This window comes from Oncorhynchus masou, chromosome 5 (genome assembly GCF_036934945.1).
Source record: "Oncorhynchus masou masou isolate Uvic2021 chromosome 5, UVic_Omas_1.1, whole genome shotgun sequence".
Taxonomy (NCBI): Eukaryota; Metazoa; Chordata; class Actinopteri; order Salmoniformes; family Salmonidae; genus Oncorhynchus; species Oncorhynchus masou.
The window spans coordinates 14,081,632-14,101,195 of NC_088216.1; the positions used below are offsets into that span (position 1 = coordinate 14,081,632).

At 48.8% G+C, this 19,564-nt stretch overlaps 1 protein-coding gene across 1 annotated transcript in view; it reads right to left on the bottom strand.

The window, feature by feature from the left end:
• LOC135528271 (lysosomal alpha-glucosidase-like) overlaps window positions 1-15,177 on the bottom strand; it is an 18,073-nt gene extending 2,896 nt beyond the window's left edge. Inside the window, exons 1-13 of the mRNA XM_064957241.1 lie at window positions 15,023-15,177; window positions 14,282-14,365; window positions 12,526-12,896; window positions 12,220-12,406; window positions 10,980-11,125; window positions 9,080-9,245; window positions 7,554-7,656; window positions 6,017-6,136; window positions 5,811-5,929; window positions 3,949-4,080; window positions 2,252-2,362; window positions 640-753; window positions 82-443 (exon numbers count right to left, since the gene is read on the bottom strand). Coding sequence (XP_064813313.1) covers window positions 82-443; window positions 640-753; window positions 2,252-2,362; window positions 3,949-4,080; window positions 5,811-5,929; window positions 6,017-6,136; window positions 7,554-7,656; window positions 9,080-9,245; window positions 10,980-11,125; window positions 12,220-12,406; window positions 12,526-12,896; window positions 14,282-14,365 — 2,015 coding nt within the window. The 5' untranslated portion in view covers window positions 15,023-15,177. The remainder of the gene's footprint in view (window positions 1-81; window positions 444-639; window positions 754-2,251; window positions 2,363-3,948; window positions 4,081-5,810; window positions 5,930-6,016; window positions 6,137-7,553; window positions 7,657-9,079; window positions 9,246-10,979; window positions 11,126-12,219; window positions 12,407-12,525; window positions 12,897-14,281; window positions 14,366-15,022) is intronic.
• Window positions 15,178-19,564: the final 4,387 nt, after the last annotated feature.

Consider the following 19,564-nt stretch of genomic DNA (forward strand, 5'->3'; position numbering starts at 1 on the left):
AGAAATGAGAGAGAGGTGAGAGAACGAGAGGTGAGAAGAGGTGAGAGATGAGAGAGAGGTGAGAGAACGAGAGGTGAGAGAGAAGTGAGAGAGAGGTGAGAGAACGAGAGGTGAGAGAACGAGAGGTGAGAGAACGAGAGGTGAGAGAGAGAAGTGAGAGAACGAGAGGTGAGAGAGAGAAGTGAGAGAACGAGAGGTGAGAGAACGAGAGGTGAGAGAGAGAAGTGAGAGAACGAGAGGTGAGAGAGAGAAGTGAGAGAACGAGAGGTGAAAGAACGAGAGGTGAAAGAACGAGAGGAGAAAGAACGAGAGGAGAGAGGGCAGAGAAAGAGAGCAAGATGAAAGAGGTGTGTGTCACCAGGTGTGTACGGAGGGTTCTCCAGCTCGGTGTCAGGACAACCAATGGTCGACCCGTCCACGAAGCTAGATGGCTCGTTCATGTCCTAGGCAGGAAGTTGGAGGGGTCAGAGGGCAAATATCACAATGTCACAATATCTGACTCCAGACTGAAACAGGAAAACACACACACACAAGGTTAGATGACAGCACACACACACACTCTTACGTACGATCCAGAGTCCGTAGGAAAACACACACACACAAGGTTAGATGACAGCACACACACACACTCTTACGTACGATCCAGAGTCCGTCGAAGGGAACTTTGTCGTGGAACCTCTTGAGATTGTCGTACCACCACTCATGGGTCACATCATCAGAGAAATCAGGAAACGCTGTCAGACCTGGCCACACCTGTGTGTGTGTGTGTGTGTGTGTGTGTGTGTGTGTGTGTGTGTGTGTGTGTGTGTGTGTGTGTGTGTGTGGACAGAAAGAAATGAACAGAGAGAGAGAGAGAGAGAGAGAGAGAGAGAGAGAGAGAGAGAGAGAGAGAGAGAGATGAACGAACAACATAGGAGAGGAGAGAGAGAGAGGTGAACAACATGGGAGAGGAGAGAGAGAGAGGTGAACAACATGGGAGAGGAGAGAGAGAGAGGTGAACAACATGGGAGAGGAGAGAGAGAGAGGTGAACAACATAAGAGAGGAGAGAGAGAGAGGTGAACAACATAGGAGAGGAGAGAGAGAGAGAGAGAGGTGAACAACATAGGAGAGGAGAGAGAGAGGTGAACAACATAGGAGAGGAGAGAGAGAGAGGTGAACAACATAGGAGAGGAGAGGAGAGAGAGAGAGGTGAACAACATAGGAGAGGAGACAGAGAGGACGAGGTAAATGTGGAAATGTGCCTTCTGCTTATCCCACAGAAACACACACACAGGTTAAAGAGGCTGGAGCAGAGGGGGGGCGCAGTAAACCATTTTAGAGGTTAATGGTCTTGCTCAAGGGCACAACGGCAAGCAGGACACGGCATGTAGCCCACTTCCTTCAGCTGCTGTTCCATCTCTCTCTAACCTCCAGCTGCTGGTCCATCTCTCTCTAACCTCCAGCTGCTGGTCCATCTCTCTCTAACCTCCAGCTGCTGGTCCATCTCTCTCTAACCTCCAGCTGCTGGTCCGTCTCTCTCTAACCTCCAGCTGCTGGTCCGTCTCTCTCTAACCTCCAGCTGCTGGTCCGTCTCTCTCTAACCTCCAGCTGCTGGTCCGTCTCTCTCTAACCTCCAGCTGCTGGTCCGTCTCTCTCTAACCTCCAGCTGCTGGTCCGTCTCTCTCTAACCTCCAGCTGCTGGTCCGTCTCTCTCTAACCTCCAGCTGCTGGTCCGTCTCTCTCTAACCTCCAACTGCTGGTCCATCTCTCTCTAACCTCCAACTGCTGGTCCATCTCTCTCTAACCTCCAGCTGCTGGTCCATCTCTCTCTAACCTCCAGCTGCTGGTCCATCTCTCTCTAACCTCCAGCTGCTGGTCCATCTCTCTCTAACCTCTAGGAGTGAGTACCAAACAGATAGAACGTCCACAGAACCTGGGATTGGAACCTTTAGAGGTACCTTCCTGGTGAGTGTGCTTCCATCTGTGTGTGTCTCCCTCCCTCCCTCCCTGGTGAGTGTGCTTCCATCTGTGTGTGTCTCCCTCCCTCCCTTCCTGGTGAGTGTGCTTCCATCTGTATGTGTCTCCCTGCCTCCCTTCCTGGTGAGTGTGCTTCCATCTGTGTGTGTGTGTGTCTCCCTCCCTCCCTGGTGAGTGTGCTTCCATCTGTGTGTGTCTCCCTCCCTCCCTGGTGAGTGTGCTTCCATCTGTATGTGTCTCCCTCCCTCCCTTCCTGGTGAGTGTGCTTCCATCTGTATGTGTCTCCCTCCCTACCTTCCCGATGAGTGTGCTTCCATCTGTGTGGTTGATGAAGACTCCTCTCCTCAGACCTTCGTCATACGGCCAGTACCCTCCTTCTGGCTGGACACTACTGATACCTGGGTCCTGTAGAGGGAGGAGAGGGTTAATACCCCTAGAGGGGGGAGGAGAGGGTTAGTACCCCTAGAGGGGGAGGAGAGGGTTAGTACCCCTAGAGGGGGGAGGAGAGGGTTAGTACCCCTAGAGGGGGAGGGGGGAGGAGAGGGAGGGTTAATACCCCTAGAGGGGGAGGAGAGGGTTAGTACCCCTAGAGGGGGAGGAGAGGGTTAGTACCCCTAGAGGGGGAGGAGAGGGTTAGTACCCCTAGAGGGGGGGAGAGGGTCAGTACCCCTAGAGGGGGAGGAGAGGGTTAATACCCCTAGAGGGGGGGGAGAGGGTCAATACCCCTAGAGGGGGGGGAGGGGGGAGGGGAGAGGGTTAATACCCCTAGAGGGGGGGAGGAGAGGGTTAATACCCCTAGAGGGGGAGGAGAGGGTTAATACCCCTAGAGGGGGGAGGAGAGGGTTAATACCCCTAGAGGGGGAGGAGAGGGTTAATACCCCTAGAGGGGGGAGGAGAGGGTTAATACCCCTAGAGGGGGGAGGAGAGGGTTAATACCCCTAGAGGGGGGAGGAGAGGGTTAATACCCCTAGAGAGGGGGGGAGGAGAGGGGTTAATACCCCTAGAGGGGGAGGAGAGGGTTAATACCCCTAGAGGGGGGAGGAGAGGGTTAATACCCCTAGAGGGGGAGGAGAGGGTTAATACCCCTAGAGAGGGGGGGGAGGAGAGGGGTTAGGGTACCCCTAGAGGGGGAGGAGAGGGTTAGAGGGGGGAGGAGAGGGTTAATACCCCTAGAGGGGGGAGGAGTGGGTTAATACCCCTAGAGGGGGGAGGAGAGGGTTAGTACCCCTAGAGGGGGGAGGAGAGGGTTAATACCCCTAGAGGGGGGAGGAGAGGGTTAGTACCCCTAGAGGGGGAGGAGAGGGTTAGAGGGGGGAGGAGAGGGTTAATACCCCTAGAGGAGGGAGGAGAGGGTCAATACCCCTAGAGGGGGAGGAGAGGGTCAATACCCCTAGAGGGGGAGGAGAGGGTCAATACCCCTAGAGGGGGGAGGAGAGGGTTAATACCCCTAGAGGGGGGGAGGAGAGGGTTAATACCCCTAGAGGGGGGGGAGGAGGAGAGGGTTAATACCCCTAGAGGGGTGGGAGAGGGTTAATACCCCTAGAGGGGGGAGGAGAGGGTTAATACCCCTAGAGGGGGGAGGAGAGGGTTAATACCCCTAGAGGGGGAGGAGAGGGTTAATACCCCTAGAGGGGGAGGAGAGGGTCAATACCCCTAGAGGGAGGAGGAGGGGGTTAATACCCCTAGAGGGAGGAGGAGGGGGTTAATACCCCTAGAGGGGGGAGGAGGGGGTTAATACCCCTAGAGGGGGGAGGAGGGGGTTAATACCCCTAGAGGGGGGAGGAGAGGGTTAATACCCCTAGAGGGGGGAGGAGAGGGTTAATACCCCTAGAGGGGGGAGGAGAGGGTTAATACCCCTAGAGGGGGGAGGAGGGGGTTAATACCCCTAGAGGGGGGAGGAGAGGGTTAATACCCCTAGAGGGGGAGGAGAGGGTTAATACCCCTAGAGGGGGGAGGAGAGGGTTAGAGGGGGGAGGAGGGGGTTAATGTACCAGCATCATGACGTAGCGCTGTCCGTGGCTGTGTAGGTCTTTCACCATGTCAGGCAGGGTCGAGAAGGCCGTGGGGTCAAAGGTGAAGTCTAGAGAACGGTCCATGTAGTCTATATCATTCCACTGCACATCCTGGAACACACACATATATACACACACACACACACTGAGGGAGTCAGTACCTGAGGTATTCTATAGTTCCTCATGTTATATACACACATATATACACACACACTGAGGGAGTCAGTACCTGAGGTATTCTATAGTTCCTCATGTTATATACACACATATATACACACACACACTGAGGGAGTCAGTACCTGAGGTATTCTATAGTTCCTCATGTTATATACACACATATATACACACACACTGAGGGAGTCAGTACCTGAGGTATTCTATAGTTCCTCATGTTATATACACACACACTGAGGGAGTCAGTACCTGAGGTATTATATAGTTCCTCATGTTATATACACACATATATACACACACTGAGGGAGTCAGTACCTGAGGTATTCTATAGTTCCTCATGTTATATACACACATATATACACACACACTGAGGGAGTCAGTACCTGAGGTATTCTATAGTTCCTCATGTTATATACACACATATATACACACACACTGAGGGAGTCAGTACCTGAGGTATTCTATAGTTCCTCATGTTATATACACACACACACACTGAGGGAGTCAGTACCTGAAGTATTCTATAGTTCCTCATGTTATATACACACATATATACACACACACTGAGGGAGTCAGTACCTGAAGTATTCTATAGTTCCTCATGTTATATACACACACACTGAGGGAGTCAGTACCTGAGGTATTCTATAGTTCCTCATGTTATATACACACACTGAGGGAGTCAGTACCTGAGGTATTCTATAGTTCCTCATGTTATATACACACACACTGAGGGAGTCAGTACCTGAGGTATTCTATAGTTCCTCATGTTATATACACACATATATACACACACACTGAGGTAGTCAGTACCTGAAGTATTCTATAGTTCCTCATGTTATACACACACATATATACACACACACTGAGGGAGTCAGTACCTGAAGTATTCTATAGTTCCTCATGTTATACACACACATATATACACACACACTGAGGGAGTCAGTACCTGAGGTATTCTATAGTTCCTCATGTTATATACACACACACTGAGGGAGTCAGTACCTGAGGTATTCTATAGTTCCTCATGTTATATACACACACACTGAGGGAGTCAGTACCTGAGGTATTCTATAGTTCCTCATGTTATATACACACACACTGAGGGAGTCAGTACCTGAGGTATTCTATAGTTCCTCATGTTATATACACACATATATACACACACACTGAGGGAGTCAGTACCTGAGGTATTCTATAGTTCCTCATGTTATATACACACATATATATACACACACTGAGGGAGTCAGTACCTGAGGTATTCTATAGTTCATCATGTTATATACACACATATATACACACACACTGAGGGAGTCAGTACCTGAGGTATTATATAGTTCCTCATGTTATATACACACATATATACACACACTGAGGGAGTCAGTACCTGAGGTATTCTATAGTTCCTCATGTTATATACACACATATATACACACACACTGAGGGAGTCAGTACCTGAAGTATTCTATAGTTCCTCATGTTATATACACACATATATACACACACACTGAGGGAGTCAGTACCTGAGGTATTCTATAGTTCCTCGTGTTATATACACACATATATACACACACACACACTGAGGGAGTCAGTACCTGATGTATTCTATAGTTCCTCATGTTATATACACACACACATATACACACACACACTGAGGGAGTCAGTACCTGAGGTATTCCATAGTTCCTCATGTTCTTGACGACGTCCCAGGTGGCATTGCTACTTCCGTAACCCCAGCGACAGAGATGGTACCCCAGCGCCCAGTAGACCGGCATGGCGGGGTAACCTGAGAGAGGCGACGGCGAGAATCAGACAGCGACGACTTACCAAGGACACGAGGAAGAAACAGATCCTAATCTTTCTGTAGACTGACCTACGACCTCCAAATACTGTCCAATCACAGAGGCCGGATCGGGACCCAGGAAGACGTAGAAGTCCAGGATCCCACCAATGGTACGCCAGGTGATGGCAGGGCCCGGCTGGAGGACCACGTCTACAGAACCAACATCCACAGAGCATTCATAAACACGCCATAAAGACACAGCATCACTCAGACATCAGTGGAGATTCAGGATACTGAACGTAAAATGTGGTTGAAATGGGACGTGGCCACTGACCCATCCTGTCCCAGTAAACAGGAGCTAGAGTAATGGTAGTAATGGTAGAAATGGGACGTGGCCCCTGACCCATCCTGTCCCAGTAAACAGGAGCTAGAGTAATGGTAGTAATGGTAGAAATGGGATGTGGCCACTGACCCATCCTGTCCCAGTAAACAGGAGCTAGAGTAATGGTAGTAATGGTAGAAATGGGACGTGGCCACTGACCCATCATGTCCCAGTAAACAGGAGCTAGAGTAAAGGTAGTAATGGTAGAAATGGGACGTGGCCCCTGACCCATCCTGTCCCAGGAAACAGGAGCTTGAGTAAAAGTAGAAATGGGACGTGGCCACTGACCCATCATGTCCCAGTAAACAGGAGCTAGAGTAAAGGTAGTAATGGTAGAAATGGGACGTGGCCACTGACCCATCATGTCCCAGTAAACAGGAGCTAGAGTAATGGTAGTAATGGTAGAAATGGGATGTGGCCACTGACCCATCCTGTCCCAGTAAACAGGAGCTAGAGTAGAGGTAGAAATGGGATGTGGCCACTGACCCATCATGTCCCAGTAAACAGGAGCTAGAGTAAAGGTAGTAAAGGTAGAAATGGGACGTGGCCACTGACCCATCCTGTCCCAGTAAACAGGAGCTAGAGTAAAGGTAGTAATGGTAGAAATGGGACGTGGCCACTGACCCATCCTGTCCCAGTAAACAGGAGCTAGAGTAAAGGTAGTAGAGGTAGAAATGGGACGTGGCCCCTGACCCATCATGTCCCAGTAAACAGGAGCTAGAGTCAAGGTAGTAATGGTAGAAATGGGACGTGGCCACTGACCCATCCTGTCCCAGTAAACAGGAGCTAGAGTAAAGGTAGTAAAGGTAGAAATGGGACGTGGCCACTGACCCATCCTGTCCCAGTAAACAGGAGCTAGAGTAAAGGTAGTAAAGGTAGAAATGGGACGTGGCCACTGACCCATCCTGTCCCAGTAAACAGGAGCTAGAGTAATGGTAGTAATGGTAGAAATGGGACGTGGCCCCTGACCCATCCTGTCCCAGTAAACAGGAGCTAGAGTAAAGGTAGTAAAGGTAGAAATGGGACGTGGCCACTGACCCATCCTGTCCCAGTAAACAGGAGCTAGAGTAATGGTAGTAATGGTAGAAATGGGACGTGGCCCCTGACCCATCCTGTCCCAGTAAACAGGAGCTAGAGTCAAGGTAGTAATGGTAGAAATGGGACGTGGCCACTGACCCATCATGTCCCAGTAAACAGGAGCTAGAGTAAAGGTAGTAATGGTAGAAATGGGACGTGGCCACTGACCCATAGCGTTGCTGTTGAGCAGGAAGAATCCATGTGCTGTCCCCGTCCCTCCCTCATCCATGGCCAGGTAGAAGGGATGAACCCCGTACAGGTTAGTCAGCTCCTACAGACACAGGATATAGAATAGAGTCACGGTCAGGTAGAAGGGATGAGGTCCTACAGACACAGGATATAGAATAGAGTCACGGTCAGGTAGAAGGGATGAGGTCCTACAGACACAGGATATAGAGTAGAGTCACGGTCAGGTAGAAGGGATGAGGTCCTACAGACACAGGATATAGAATAGAGTCACGGTCAGGTAGAAGGGATGAGGTCCTACAGAAACAGGATATAGAATAGAGTCACGGTCAGCTAGAAGGGATGAGGTCCTACAGACACAGGATATAGAATAGAGTCATGGTCAGGTAGAAGGGATGAGGTCCTACAGAAACAGGATATAGAATAGAGTCACGGTCAGGTAGAAGGGATGAGGTCCTACAGACACAGGATATAGAATAGAGTCATGGTCAGGTAGAAGGGATGAGGTCCTACAGACACAGGATATAGAATAGAGTCACGGTCAGGTAGAAGGGATGAGGTCCTACAGACACAGGATATAGAATAGAGTCACGGTCAGGTAGAAGGGATGAGGTCCTACAGACAAAGGATATAGAATAGAGTCACGGTCAGCTAGAAGGGATGAGGTCCTACAGACACAGGATATAGAATAGAGTCACGGTCAGGTGGAAGGGATGAGGTCCTCCAGACACAGGATATAGAGTAGAGTCACGGTCAGGTAGAAGGGATGAGGTCCTACAGACACAGGATATAGAATAGAGTCACAGTCAGGTAGAAGGGATGAGGTCCTACAGACACAGGATATAGAATAGAGTCACGGTCAGGTAGAAGGGATGAGGTCCTACAGACACGGGATATAGAATAGAGTCATGTTCAGGTGGAAGGGATGAGGTCCTACAGACACAGGATATAGAGTCCCGGTCAGGTAGAAGGGATGAGGTCCTACAGACACAGGATATAGAATAGAGTCACGGTCAGGTAGAAGGGATGAGGTCCTACAGACACGGGATATAGAATAGAGTCACGGTCAGGTAGAAGGGATGAGGTCCTACAGACACAGGATATAGAATAGAGTCACGGTCAGGTAGAAGGGATGAGGTCCTACAGACACGGGATATAGAATAGTCATGGTCAGGTAGAAGGGATGAGGTCATACAGACACAGGATATAGAATAGAGTCATGTTCAGGTGGAAGGGATGAGGTCCTACAGACACGGGATATAGAATAGAGTCATGTTCAGGTGGAAGGGATGAGGTCCTACAGACACGGGATATAGAATAGAGTCATGTTCAGGTGGAAGGGATGAGGTCATACAGACACAGGATATAGAATAGAGTCATGTTCAGGTGGAAGGGATGAGGTCCTACAGACACGGGATATAGAATAGAGTCATGGTCAGGTAGAAGGGATGAGGTCCTACAGACAAAGGATATAGAATAGAGTCATGTTCAGGTGGAAGGGTCGTTACCGTGGGCGCCACGTCTCTCGCCCACATGGTGAGGGTGTTCCAGTGGATGTCGTGTAGGAAGGAGGAGCGGTGTTCTCCCAGCCCATAGATGTACTGACTGGACAGACTGCTGGACAGCTGGAGGAACTGGTCACAGTAGAACAGAGGAGCTGCCGTGGTGTTGAGGCTGGGGGGGGGGGGGGGGGGCAGAGAGAGACGACATGAAGACAGCTGGAGGAACTGGTCACAGTAGAACAGAGGAGCTGCCGTGGTGTTGAGGCTGGGGGGGGCAGAGAGAGACGACATGAAGACAGCTGGAGGAACTGGTCACAGTAGAACAGAGGAGCTGCCGTGGTGTTGAGGCTGGGGGGGGGCAGAGAGAGACGACATGAAGACAGCTGGAGGAACTGGTCACAGTAGAACAGAGGAGCTGCCGTGGTGTTGAGGCTGGGGGGGGGGGCAGAGAGAGACGACATGAAGACAGCTGGAGGAACTGGTCACAGTAGAACAGAGGAGCTGCCGTGGTGTTGAGGCTGGGGGGGGGGCAGAGAGAGACGACATGAAGACAGCTGGAGGAACTGGTCACAGTAGAACAGAGGAGCTGCCGTGGTGTTGAGGCTGGGGGGGGGGGGGCAGAGAGAGACGACATGAAGACAGCTGGAGGAACTGGTCACAGTAGAACAGAGGAGCTGCCGTGGTGTTGAGGCTGGGGGGGGGGCAGAGAGAGACGACATGAAGACAGCTGGAGGAACTGGTCACAGTAGAACAGAGGAGCTGCCGTGGTGTTGAGGCTGGGGGGGGGGGCAGAGAGAGACGACATGAAGACAGCTGGAGGAACTGGTCACAGTAGAACAGAGGAGCTGCCGTGGTGTTGAGGCTGGGGGGGGGGCAGAGAGAGACGACATGAAGACAGCTGGAGGAACTGGTCACAGTAGAACAGAGGAGCTGCCGTGTTGAGGCTGGGGGGGGGGGGGCAGAGAGAGACGACATGAAGACAGCTGGAGGAACTGGTCACAGTAGAACAGAGGAGCTGCCGTGGTGTTGAGGCTGGGGGGGGGGGGGGCAGAGAGAGACGACATGAAGACAGCTGGAGGAACAGGTCACAGTAGAACAGAGGAGCTGCCGTGGTGTTGAGGCTGGGGGGGGGGGCAGAGAGAGACGACATGTAGACAGCTGGAGGAACTGGTCACAGTAGAACAGAGGAGCTGCCGTGGTGTTGAGGCTGGGGGGGGGGGGGGGGGGGGGGCAGAGAGAGACGACATGAAGACAGCTGGAGGAACTGGTCACAGTAGAACAGAGGAGCTGCCGTGGTGTTGAGGCTGGGGGGGGGGGGCAGAGAGAGACGACATGAAGACAGCTGGAGGAACTGGTCACAGTAGAACAGAGGAGCTGCCGTGGTGTTGAGGCTGGGGGGGGGGCAGAGAGAGACGACATGAAGACAGACACACAACCACAGGCATTATGTCAAAAGAAACTATCCCCATTCCCAGATTACTCCAACCAGACTACAGAGAGAGAGACGGAGAGAGAGAAAGACAGAGAGTAGAGACTCCCGGGAGAGAGAGAGTAGAGGCCACAGAAAGAGAGAGAGTAGAGGCCACAGAGAGAGAGAGAGAGAGAGAGAGAGAGAGAGAGAGAGTAGACTACAGAGAGAGAGAGAGTAGAGACTACAGAGAGAGACAGAGTAGAGATTAGAGACTACAGACAGAGAGACAGAAAGAGACACAGTAGAGACTACAGAGAGAGAGAGAGAGAGAGACAGAGAGAGAGTAGAGACTACAGAGAGAGTAGAGACTACAGAGAGAAAGACAGAGAGACAGTAGAGACTACAGAGAGAGAGACACAGTAGAGACTACAGAGAGAGAGAGAGAGAGAGTAGAAACCACAGAGAGAGGAGAGACAGAGAATAACTCATGCATACAGCACAGCTCCTGTGGAAGTTCTCTTCACGATGATGCCAAACGGCTCATTGGACAGCTCCACAGAGTAGGCGGGACTAGAGGCCTTCTCTGTGGCCTTGGGCACGGCGATTGGCACCTCGAACCGCGACTCAGACGGGTCGGTGATCTGAACATAACAAAAGAGAGATGAATGATATGACGGCCAAAGACCCCAGAGATCTGACTCAGGGACCGAATTCATGTGTGTGTGTGTGTGTGTGTGTGGGAGCATTAATGTGTGTCTATACACTACATTTATGTGCATCTGTCTGTATTTATGTGTGTGCACTTCTGCCTATGTGTGTGTGTGTGTGAGTGTGTGAGAGCATTAATGTGTGTCTATACAGTACATTCATGTGAATCTGCCTGTGTGAGTGTGTGCATTAATTTGTGTGTGTGTACAGTACATTCATGTGCGTCAGTATGTATGTATTGGTGTGTGTGTGTGTGTGTGTGTACAGTACATTCATGTGCGTCAGTATGTATGTATTGGTGTGTGTGTGCACAGTACATTCATGTGCATCAGTATGTATGTATTGGTGTGTGTGTGTGTGTGTACAGTACATTCATGTGCGTCAGTATGTATGTATTTGTGTGTGTGTGTGTGTGTGTGTACAGTACATTCATGTGCGTCAGTATGTATGTATTGGTGTGTGTGTGTGTGTACAGTACATTCATGTGCGTCAGTATGTATGTATTGGTGTGTGTGTGTGTGTGTGTGTGTGTGTGTATACAGTACATTCATGTGCATCAGTAGGTATGTATTGGTGTGTGTGTGTGTGTGTGTGTGTGTGTGTGTGTGTGTGTGTGTACAGTACATTCATGTGCGTCAGTATGTATGTATTGGTGTGTGTGTGTGTGTGTGTGCACAGTACATTCATGTGCGTCAGTATGTATGTATTGGTGTGTGTGTGTGTGTGTGTGTGTGTACAGTACATTCATGTGCGTCAGTAGGTATGTATCGGTGTGTGTGTGTGTGTGTGTGTGTGTGTGTGTGTGTGTGTGTGTGTGTGTGTGTGTGTGTGTGTGTGTGTACAGTACATTCATGTGCGTCAGTATGTATGTATTGGTGTGTGTGTGTGTGTGTGTGTGTGTGTGTATACAGTACATTCATGTGCGTCAGTATGTATGTATTTGGTGTGTGTGTGTGTGTGTGTGTGTATACAGTACATTCATGTGCGTCAGTAGGTATGTATCGGTGTGTCCTCCCTGCCTCCTCACCCTGACTCGGAGCCTGTTGTCCGTCTCATAGAGGAGCTCCAGCTGTAAGGTCAGAATGTCTTCAGGGTAGTAGGTCTTCACCGTCTTCTCCAGAGTTCCTGTCTGACCCAAGTCTGTGGCGTTAACAGACACCAGGGAGTAGGAGGGGTACCCAGGAGGGTAGAAACACCAGGGAACACCGTTCCTCCCCGGGGCAGGGGGGGAGGAGGGGGCAGGGGGAGGAGGGGGCAGGGGGGGGAGGAGGGGGCAGGGGGGAGGAGGAGGCAGGGGGGAGGAGGAGGCAGGGGGGAGGAGGGGGCAGGGGGGGAGGAGGAGGCAGGGGGGGAGGAGGGGGCAGGGATGAAGCAACAGTTCCTCGCCTCACACAACTCCCTGGTCACCACCACCCCTCTCTCTGGGTAGCAGTCAAACCTCCAGGCCTCTGGGACCACTCCACAAGCCTGGGGCTCTGGTAGGGCTCTACCCCCGTCTCCCCCACCCGTCCCTGGGGAGCCCCTGGGCGGCGGGGCCCTGTGGGGGACGCTGTTGGAGGGGGCTTGGAGCCAGAAGATGGTCACCAGAAGCCAGAGGCCACAGACCAGGAGCAGCAGGGAGCCCAGGGAGATGAGGGCCGTGGTGGCAGAACAGGAGGGCCTCCGGGGCAGCAGGGGGCGCTCTGTCTCCTCTGGGTCCTTCCCCTGAAATCACAACGACAGTTACAGGTTGACTGCAACACCGGTGTAGTCTGGGTAAGAACGTGAGCCCTGCAGGAGCCTTGGCCTGTGCGAGTCAGAACGGCTCCTGCCCCTATGAGCCCATCTCCTGTTTCTGCAGTGTGAGGCAGCTTGATGCACAGTACACCCCCTGCAGGGGTGCAGGACACAAGTCACTCACCTGCCAGTCTGTTTCTGCTCTTTTGTAAAAATGCAGGGGTACAAAGCAGTTGAGGTACTATGTACATACACAGTACCAGTCAAAGGTTTGGACACAACTCCTCATTCAAGGGGTTTTTCTTTAATTTTGTACTATTTTCTACATTGTAGAATAACAGTGAAGACATCAAAACAATGAAGTAACACGTATGGAATCATGTAGTAAGCAACAACAACAACAAAAATATTTGAGATTCTTCAGAGTAGCCACCCTTTGCCTTGATGACAGCTTTGCACACTCTTGGCATTCTCTCAACCAGCTTCATGAGGTAGTCACCTGGAATGCATTTCAATTAACAGGTGTGCCTTGTTTGCGGAATTTCTTACCTTCTTAATGCGTTTGAGACAATCAGTTGTGTTGTGACAAGGTAGGGGGGGGGGGGTATACAGAAGATAGCCCTATTTGGTAAAAGACCAAGTCCATTTTATGGCATGAACAGTTCAAATAAGCAAAGAGAAACGACAGCCCATCATCACTTTAAGACATGAAGGTCAGTCAATAAGGAAAATGTTAAGAACTTTGAAAGTTTCTTCAAGTGCAGTTGCAAAAACCATCAAGCGCTATGATGAAACTGGCTCTCATGAGGACCGCCACAGGAAAGGAAGACAGAGTTACCTCTGCTGCAGAGGATAAGTTCATTAGAGTTACCAGCCTCAGATTGCAGCCAAATAAATGCTTCACAGAGTAACAGACATCTCAACATAAACAATATTTTGATTTGTTTAACACTTTTCTGGTTACTACATGATTCCACAAGTGTTATTTCATAGTTTTGATGTCTTCACTATTATTCTACAATTTAGACAATTAGTTAAAAAAATAAAGAAATCCCCCTTGAATGAGTAGGTGTGTCCCAAACTTTTGACTGGTACTGTAGGGTTGGGGTAAAATGTGACTACATTACTATACATGACAGAATCCCACTATTTATTTTATTTTACCTTTATTTAACTAGGCAGGTCAGTTAAGAACAAATTCTTATTTTCAATGACTGCCTAGGAACAATGGGTTAACTGCCTTGTTCAGGGGCAGAACGACAGATTTGTACCTTGTCAGCTCGGGGGTTTGAACTTGCAACCTTCCGGTTACTAGTCCAACGCTCTGACCACTAGGCTACCCTGCCGCCACTAGAGTGTCAGGTAGTTCTCACCTCCTCCCGTACAGGAGCCTCCTCTGAAGCAGCAGCGTTGGTGAACTGGACATCCTCTGGGCTCAGTCTCTTATAAGACACCATCTACACAGAGACCAGGACAACGTAGACGGGTGAGGACACTACAGACTCAAATCAAAATCAAAGACACAGTAGACTCAGGTAGCGGCATATCAAACCCAGTGTTTGGTTTACAGACACTGTAAAGACGTGTGTACACTCATCTCCAGTAAGCCGACTGGCGAGTAGATTCGACTGGATCATATAGTTAGATAAGATTACATACATAGCTTCATAAATTGGACATTGCCGAATAGCCTTGCTAGACTTTCGACCCGTAGATAGCCAACACAAGCGGTGCTGTAAATGCCAAAGGTGAATTTATCTGGCCACCTCGGCTGGGGATACTAGCTGAGTTTACCTCAACTCCACGATATCGTATTACGGGGATTTAATAAACAAAAACGAGGCTGTGAAAGTAAGGTTACCCAAACAACTAGCTAGTTAGTATCCCTCTAACTTAGCTTGCGTGCCGTTTTGCCAAAGTATCCAGGATAAGTGTGTTATTGATAAAACGTCCTCTGTCACATAACCCATGATGGTGAAGGACGAGGCTTTGTGAGGACAGTAAACATTAGCTGCTTAGCCTTGTAGCCAACATTAGGCTTGTTGGAGTAGCTATCTAATGTTAGTTTCCATGGAAACCAGATCAAAGAAAGCGACACCACAAACGTTTCTTACCTCGACTGTTTGTCTCGGGTTTTTCACTAATAATAATACACGTTCCCTCGATGTAGGTTTTTTGAAAACGTGTCTCGCATGCCGTCGTCTCTCCTTCCATAAACAAGTTGTTGTTCTCTCAGGCTTCGGTTCTTCTTCGGTGGATTTAACGGCGGTCGGGATTCACCGTTAACGGTGCACTACCGCCACCTACTGTACTGGAGTCAGAGAAACGGAAGAACTAAATCAAATCTGACAGCCCTGTGTCTCTTAATTAAATACATAAATAAATAAAACAAAAGATTGGATACTATATCTGTCGAGGTTCTACCCAGTCAACTCTTTACACTTTGTGCCCAGGCAAGTCTCAGGCAGTGAGGTGGTGGATAAATGATGTTCCACTCAGGCTGTTTCCCATTGAAACAAAAAATATTCAGTTCCGTTCTGCTCGACAGGGTGGCTCTCCCTTTGACACCAATGCATTGGCAGCTAGAGCTCATCTGCGAAGTTCATTAACCATATATGGACCAGAAAAAAAAAGGGAGTGGGATGTCTTGCATTCTCTTCCGTCTCTGCTGAGGTGCGTTGACCATGCAGAAAATGGCAGCCTTGCTTGTTACGCTGTTCGAGTCAAATCAAATCAAAATCAAATGTATTTATATAGCCCTTCGTACATCAGCTGATATCTCAAAGTGCTGTACAGAAACCCAGCCTAAAACCCCAAACGGCAAGCAATGCAGGTGTAGAAGCACGGTGGTTAGGAAAAACTCCCTAGAAAGGCCAAAACCTAGGATGAAAACTTTAGAGGAACCAGGCTATGTGGGGTGGCCAGTCCTCTTCTGGCTGTGCCGGGTAGAGATTATAACAGAACATGGCCAAGATGTTCAAATGTTCGTAAATGACCAGCATGGTCGTATAATAATAAGGCAGAACAGTTGAAACTAGAGCAGCAGCACGGCCAGGTGGACTGGGGACAGCAAGGAGTCATCATGTCAGGTAGTCCTGGGGCATGGTCCTAGGGCTCAGGTCCTCCGAGAGAGAGAAGGAGAGAATTAGAGAACGCACACTTAGATTCACACAGGACACCGAATTGGACAGGAGAAGTACTCCAGATATAACAAACTGATGAGCCCCCCGACACATAAACTACTGCAGCATAAATACTGGAGGCTGAGACAGGAGGGGTCAGGAGACACTGTGGCCCCATCCGAGGACACCCCCGGACAGGGCCAAACAGGAAGGATAATCAGAGACGGTTCGCGAGCTGAAACATCCGTATCGGGGAATAATTATAATGTTCAGTATGTGGCAGCACATTAAATGTGTGAACGTCAATGTATCAAATAATATGTTTTGATGTGATTTGGTTTTCCTATCAGATGTAATGACTTATTCAACCGGCTGTTTCCAACCCCAAGACTGGTCAAACAGGGTTTCAACTCCAGTTTGGGAAACCCTGAGGGAAAGGACGGCCTCCTCACTTCCATCTCTTCCTGCCATCCTCCCCTCCCCGACTTCCTCTGTACTGGGAATAGACGCTGCCCAGTTTTTCTATCCCACTACTCCTGCAACCTCTGCATCATTACTGCCCATATCAGTCCCTAAAGCCTCTGCCCATATCAGTCCCTAAAGCCTCCGCCCATATCAGTCCCTAAAGCCTCCGCCCATATCAGTCCCTAAAGCCTCTGCATCATTACTGCCCATATCAGTCCCTAAAGCCTCCGCCCATATCAGTCCCTAAAGCCTCTGCATCATTACTGCCCATATCAGTCCCTAAAGCCTCTGCCCATATCAGTCCCTAAAGCCTCTGCATCATTACTGCCCATATCAGTCCCTAAAGCCTCTGCATCATTACTGCCCATATTAGTCCCTAAAGCCTCTGCCCATATCAGTCCCTAAAACCTCTTGCCCATATCAGTCCCTAAAGCCTCTGCATCATTACTGCCCATATCAGTCCCTAAAGCCTCTGCCCATATCAGTCCCTAAAACCTCTTGCCCATATCAGTCCCTAAAGCCTCTGCATCATTACTGCCCATATCAGTCCCTAAAGCCTCTTGCCCATATCAGTCCCTAAAGCCTCTGCATCATTACTGCCCATATCAGTCCCTAAAACCTCTGCACCATTACTGCCCATATCAGTCCCTAAAGCCTCTGCCCATATCAGTCCCTAAAGCCTCTGCCCATATCAGTCCCTAAAGCCTCTTGCCCATATCAGTCCCTAAAGCCTAGCATCATTAGAGGCCATATCAGTCCCTAAAGCCTCTGCATCATTACATATCAGTCCCTAAAGCCTCTGCCCAGTATTATGTAAATCTGCATCATTACTGTTTGTATTTTAATAAAATCTGCATCATTTGTTGTTTTTAAACTGTTTTTGCTTTGTCATTATGAAATGTCTGCATCATTACTGCCCATATCAGTCCCTAAAGTATTGTGATGTCATTATCAGTCCCTAAACCTCTGCATCATTACTGCCCATATCAGTCATTAAAGGTATTGTGATGTCATTATGAGCCCATATCAGTCCCTAAAGATCTGCATCATTACTGCCCAGAATCAGTCCCTAAATCATCTATATCAGTCCCTAAACTTACTCTTGAAAGTTGTAATAGTAGAATGCACAAGGTGCAACCAGTCCCTAAATTGGGTCTGCCCATATCAGTCCCTCTTGTCTTGTCAGTCATTACACACCATATCAGATATGTATAACTGGTCTGAAATGTCCAGGTCAACTCAGTCCATGACAGCATGGGATAGTTGTTTTTTTGCCCACATAGATAATGTCTGTAATTTTTTTTGTCCCAAATGAATACATATTAGACATGGTAAATGTTTAGAATCATTAGAAAATCAGCTTTAAAACAGCATCATTTTCTTTGCATATCAGTCCCAAAATCTGCATCAGAACTGCCCACATAGTCCCTAAACTCTGCATCATTACTGCCCATCTCCAGTCCAACAAGAGCCGTCTGCATCAACGGTGCCCATGTCATGAAAGCCTGGTGCCCATATCAGAAAAGCCCTGCATCTGATACTGTCCCAGTATCAGTCCCTAAAGCATGTCATGCCCATTTCAGTGGCCAAAAGACAGCATCATTACATGGGCTACATATAGTAAGTCAAAGCCGCTGTTTCTGCTGGCTAGTTTCAGTCCCTAAAGCCTCTGCAGGGCTCACCATATCGCCTAAAAATCTGTCATCAATAAGCCCAATCAGTTTCTAATGTGGCATAATATGCAGACCTAAACTTGTCGCCTATCAGTTCCCATTTGGGAAGACGTTTCACATTGTTAGGGCAGGGACATGAGCATCTCGTCGTTATTTACAGATCCCTGGTTTCAGCCATTCGCTAATCAGAAAAGTATCTGCAGCTCATTTGGATTCAGCTTCCCGAAAGTAAATTTATATTTTGTTAAAATATTATAATTACTCCTCCTGTCTAAATAAAATAATTCAAAATTCATGACCTGACATCTTGACTTGACCTAAAGACTCAGAGGGTCATTACTTGACTATAGCCAAAGCCTCTGCATCATTACCAGAGAGATTGACTCAACCACAGAGAGTCATTACCTAAGAGCTCTGATCATTCAGCCATATCAGTCCATTAAAGCTTGACTCAGCCACAGAGGGTCATTACCAGAGAGTTTGACTCAACCACAGAGAGTCATTCCCAAAGCTTGACTCAGCCACAGAGGGTCATTCCCTAAAGTTTGACTCAACCACAGAGAGTCAATCCCTAAAGCTCTGACTCAGTCCCTAAAGCCTTACCTAGATAAAGCTTGACTAAAGCCACTGCATCATTACTGTCAGAGTTTCAGTCCCTAAAGCCACTGAGGTCATTCCCTAAGAGCTTGATATCAGTCCCTAAAGCATTGCATCATTACTGACTCATATCAGTCACTAAAGCCATTGCCCAGAGAGCTTGACTCAGCCACAGAGAGTCCATTAGCTCCTTCAAATAAATAGCTGTGGATTGTTTCAAATCACAAGTGTATAGGGATATGCCTATTGGAAAGCCTCTGCAGTTTAGGCCCAGCTGATTATTGACTTGCCCATATCTGTTATAAAGCCTCTGATTATTACTGGCCATTAGCTGATCCCTAAAGCCAAGCATGATTATTGACTTCAGTCCCTAAAGCCTCTGATTATTGACTTGGCCATATCTGATTATAATCAGGCCAAGCTGATTATTGACTTGTCCCTAAAGCTGATTATTGACTTGGCCTATCTGTTATAAAGCCGAGCTGATTATTGACTTGCCCTAGCTGATTATAATCAGGCCTAGCTGATTATTGACTTGGCCTAGCTGATTATAATCAGTCCCTAAAGCCTCTGCCCATATTGAGTTGGCCTAAAGCTGCCCATAATCAGTCCCTGATTATTGACTCTGCCTAGCATTACTTGGCCTAGCAGATCCCTAAAGCCGAGCTGATTATTACTTGGCCATATCTGATTATAAAGCCTCAGCATCATTATTGACTTGTCCCTAAAGCTGATTATTGACTGCCCATATCAGTTATAAAGCCTCTGCATGATTATTGACTTCCCTAGCTGATTATTG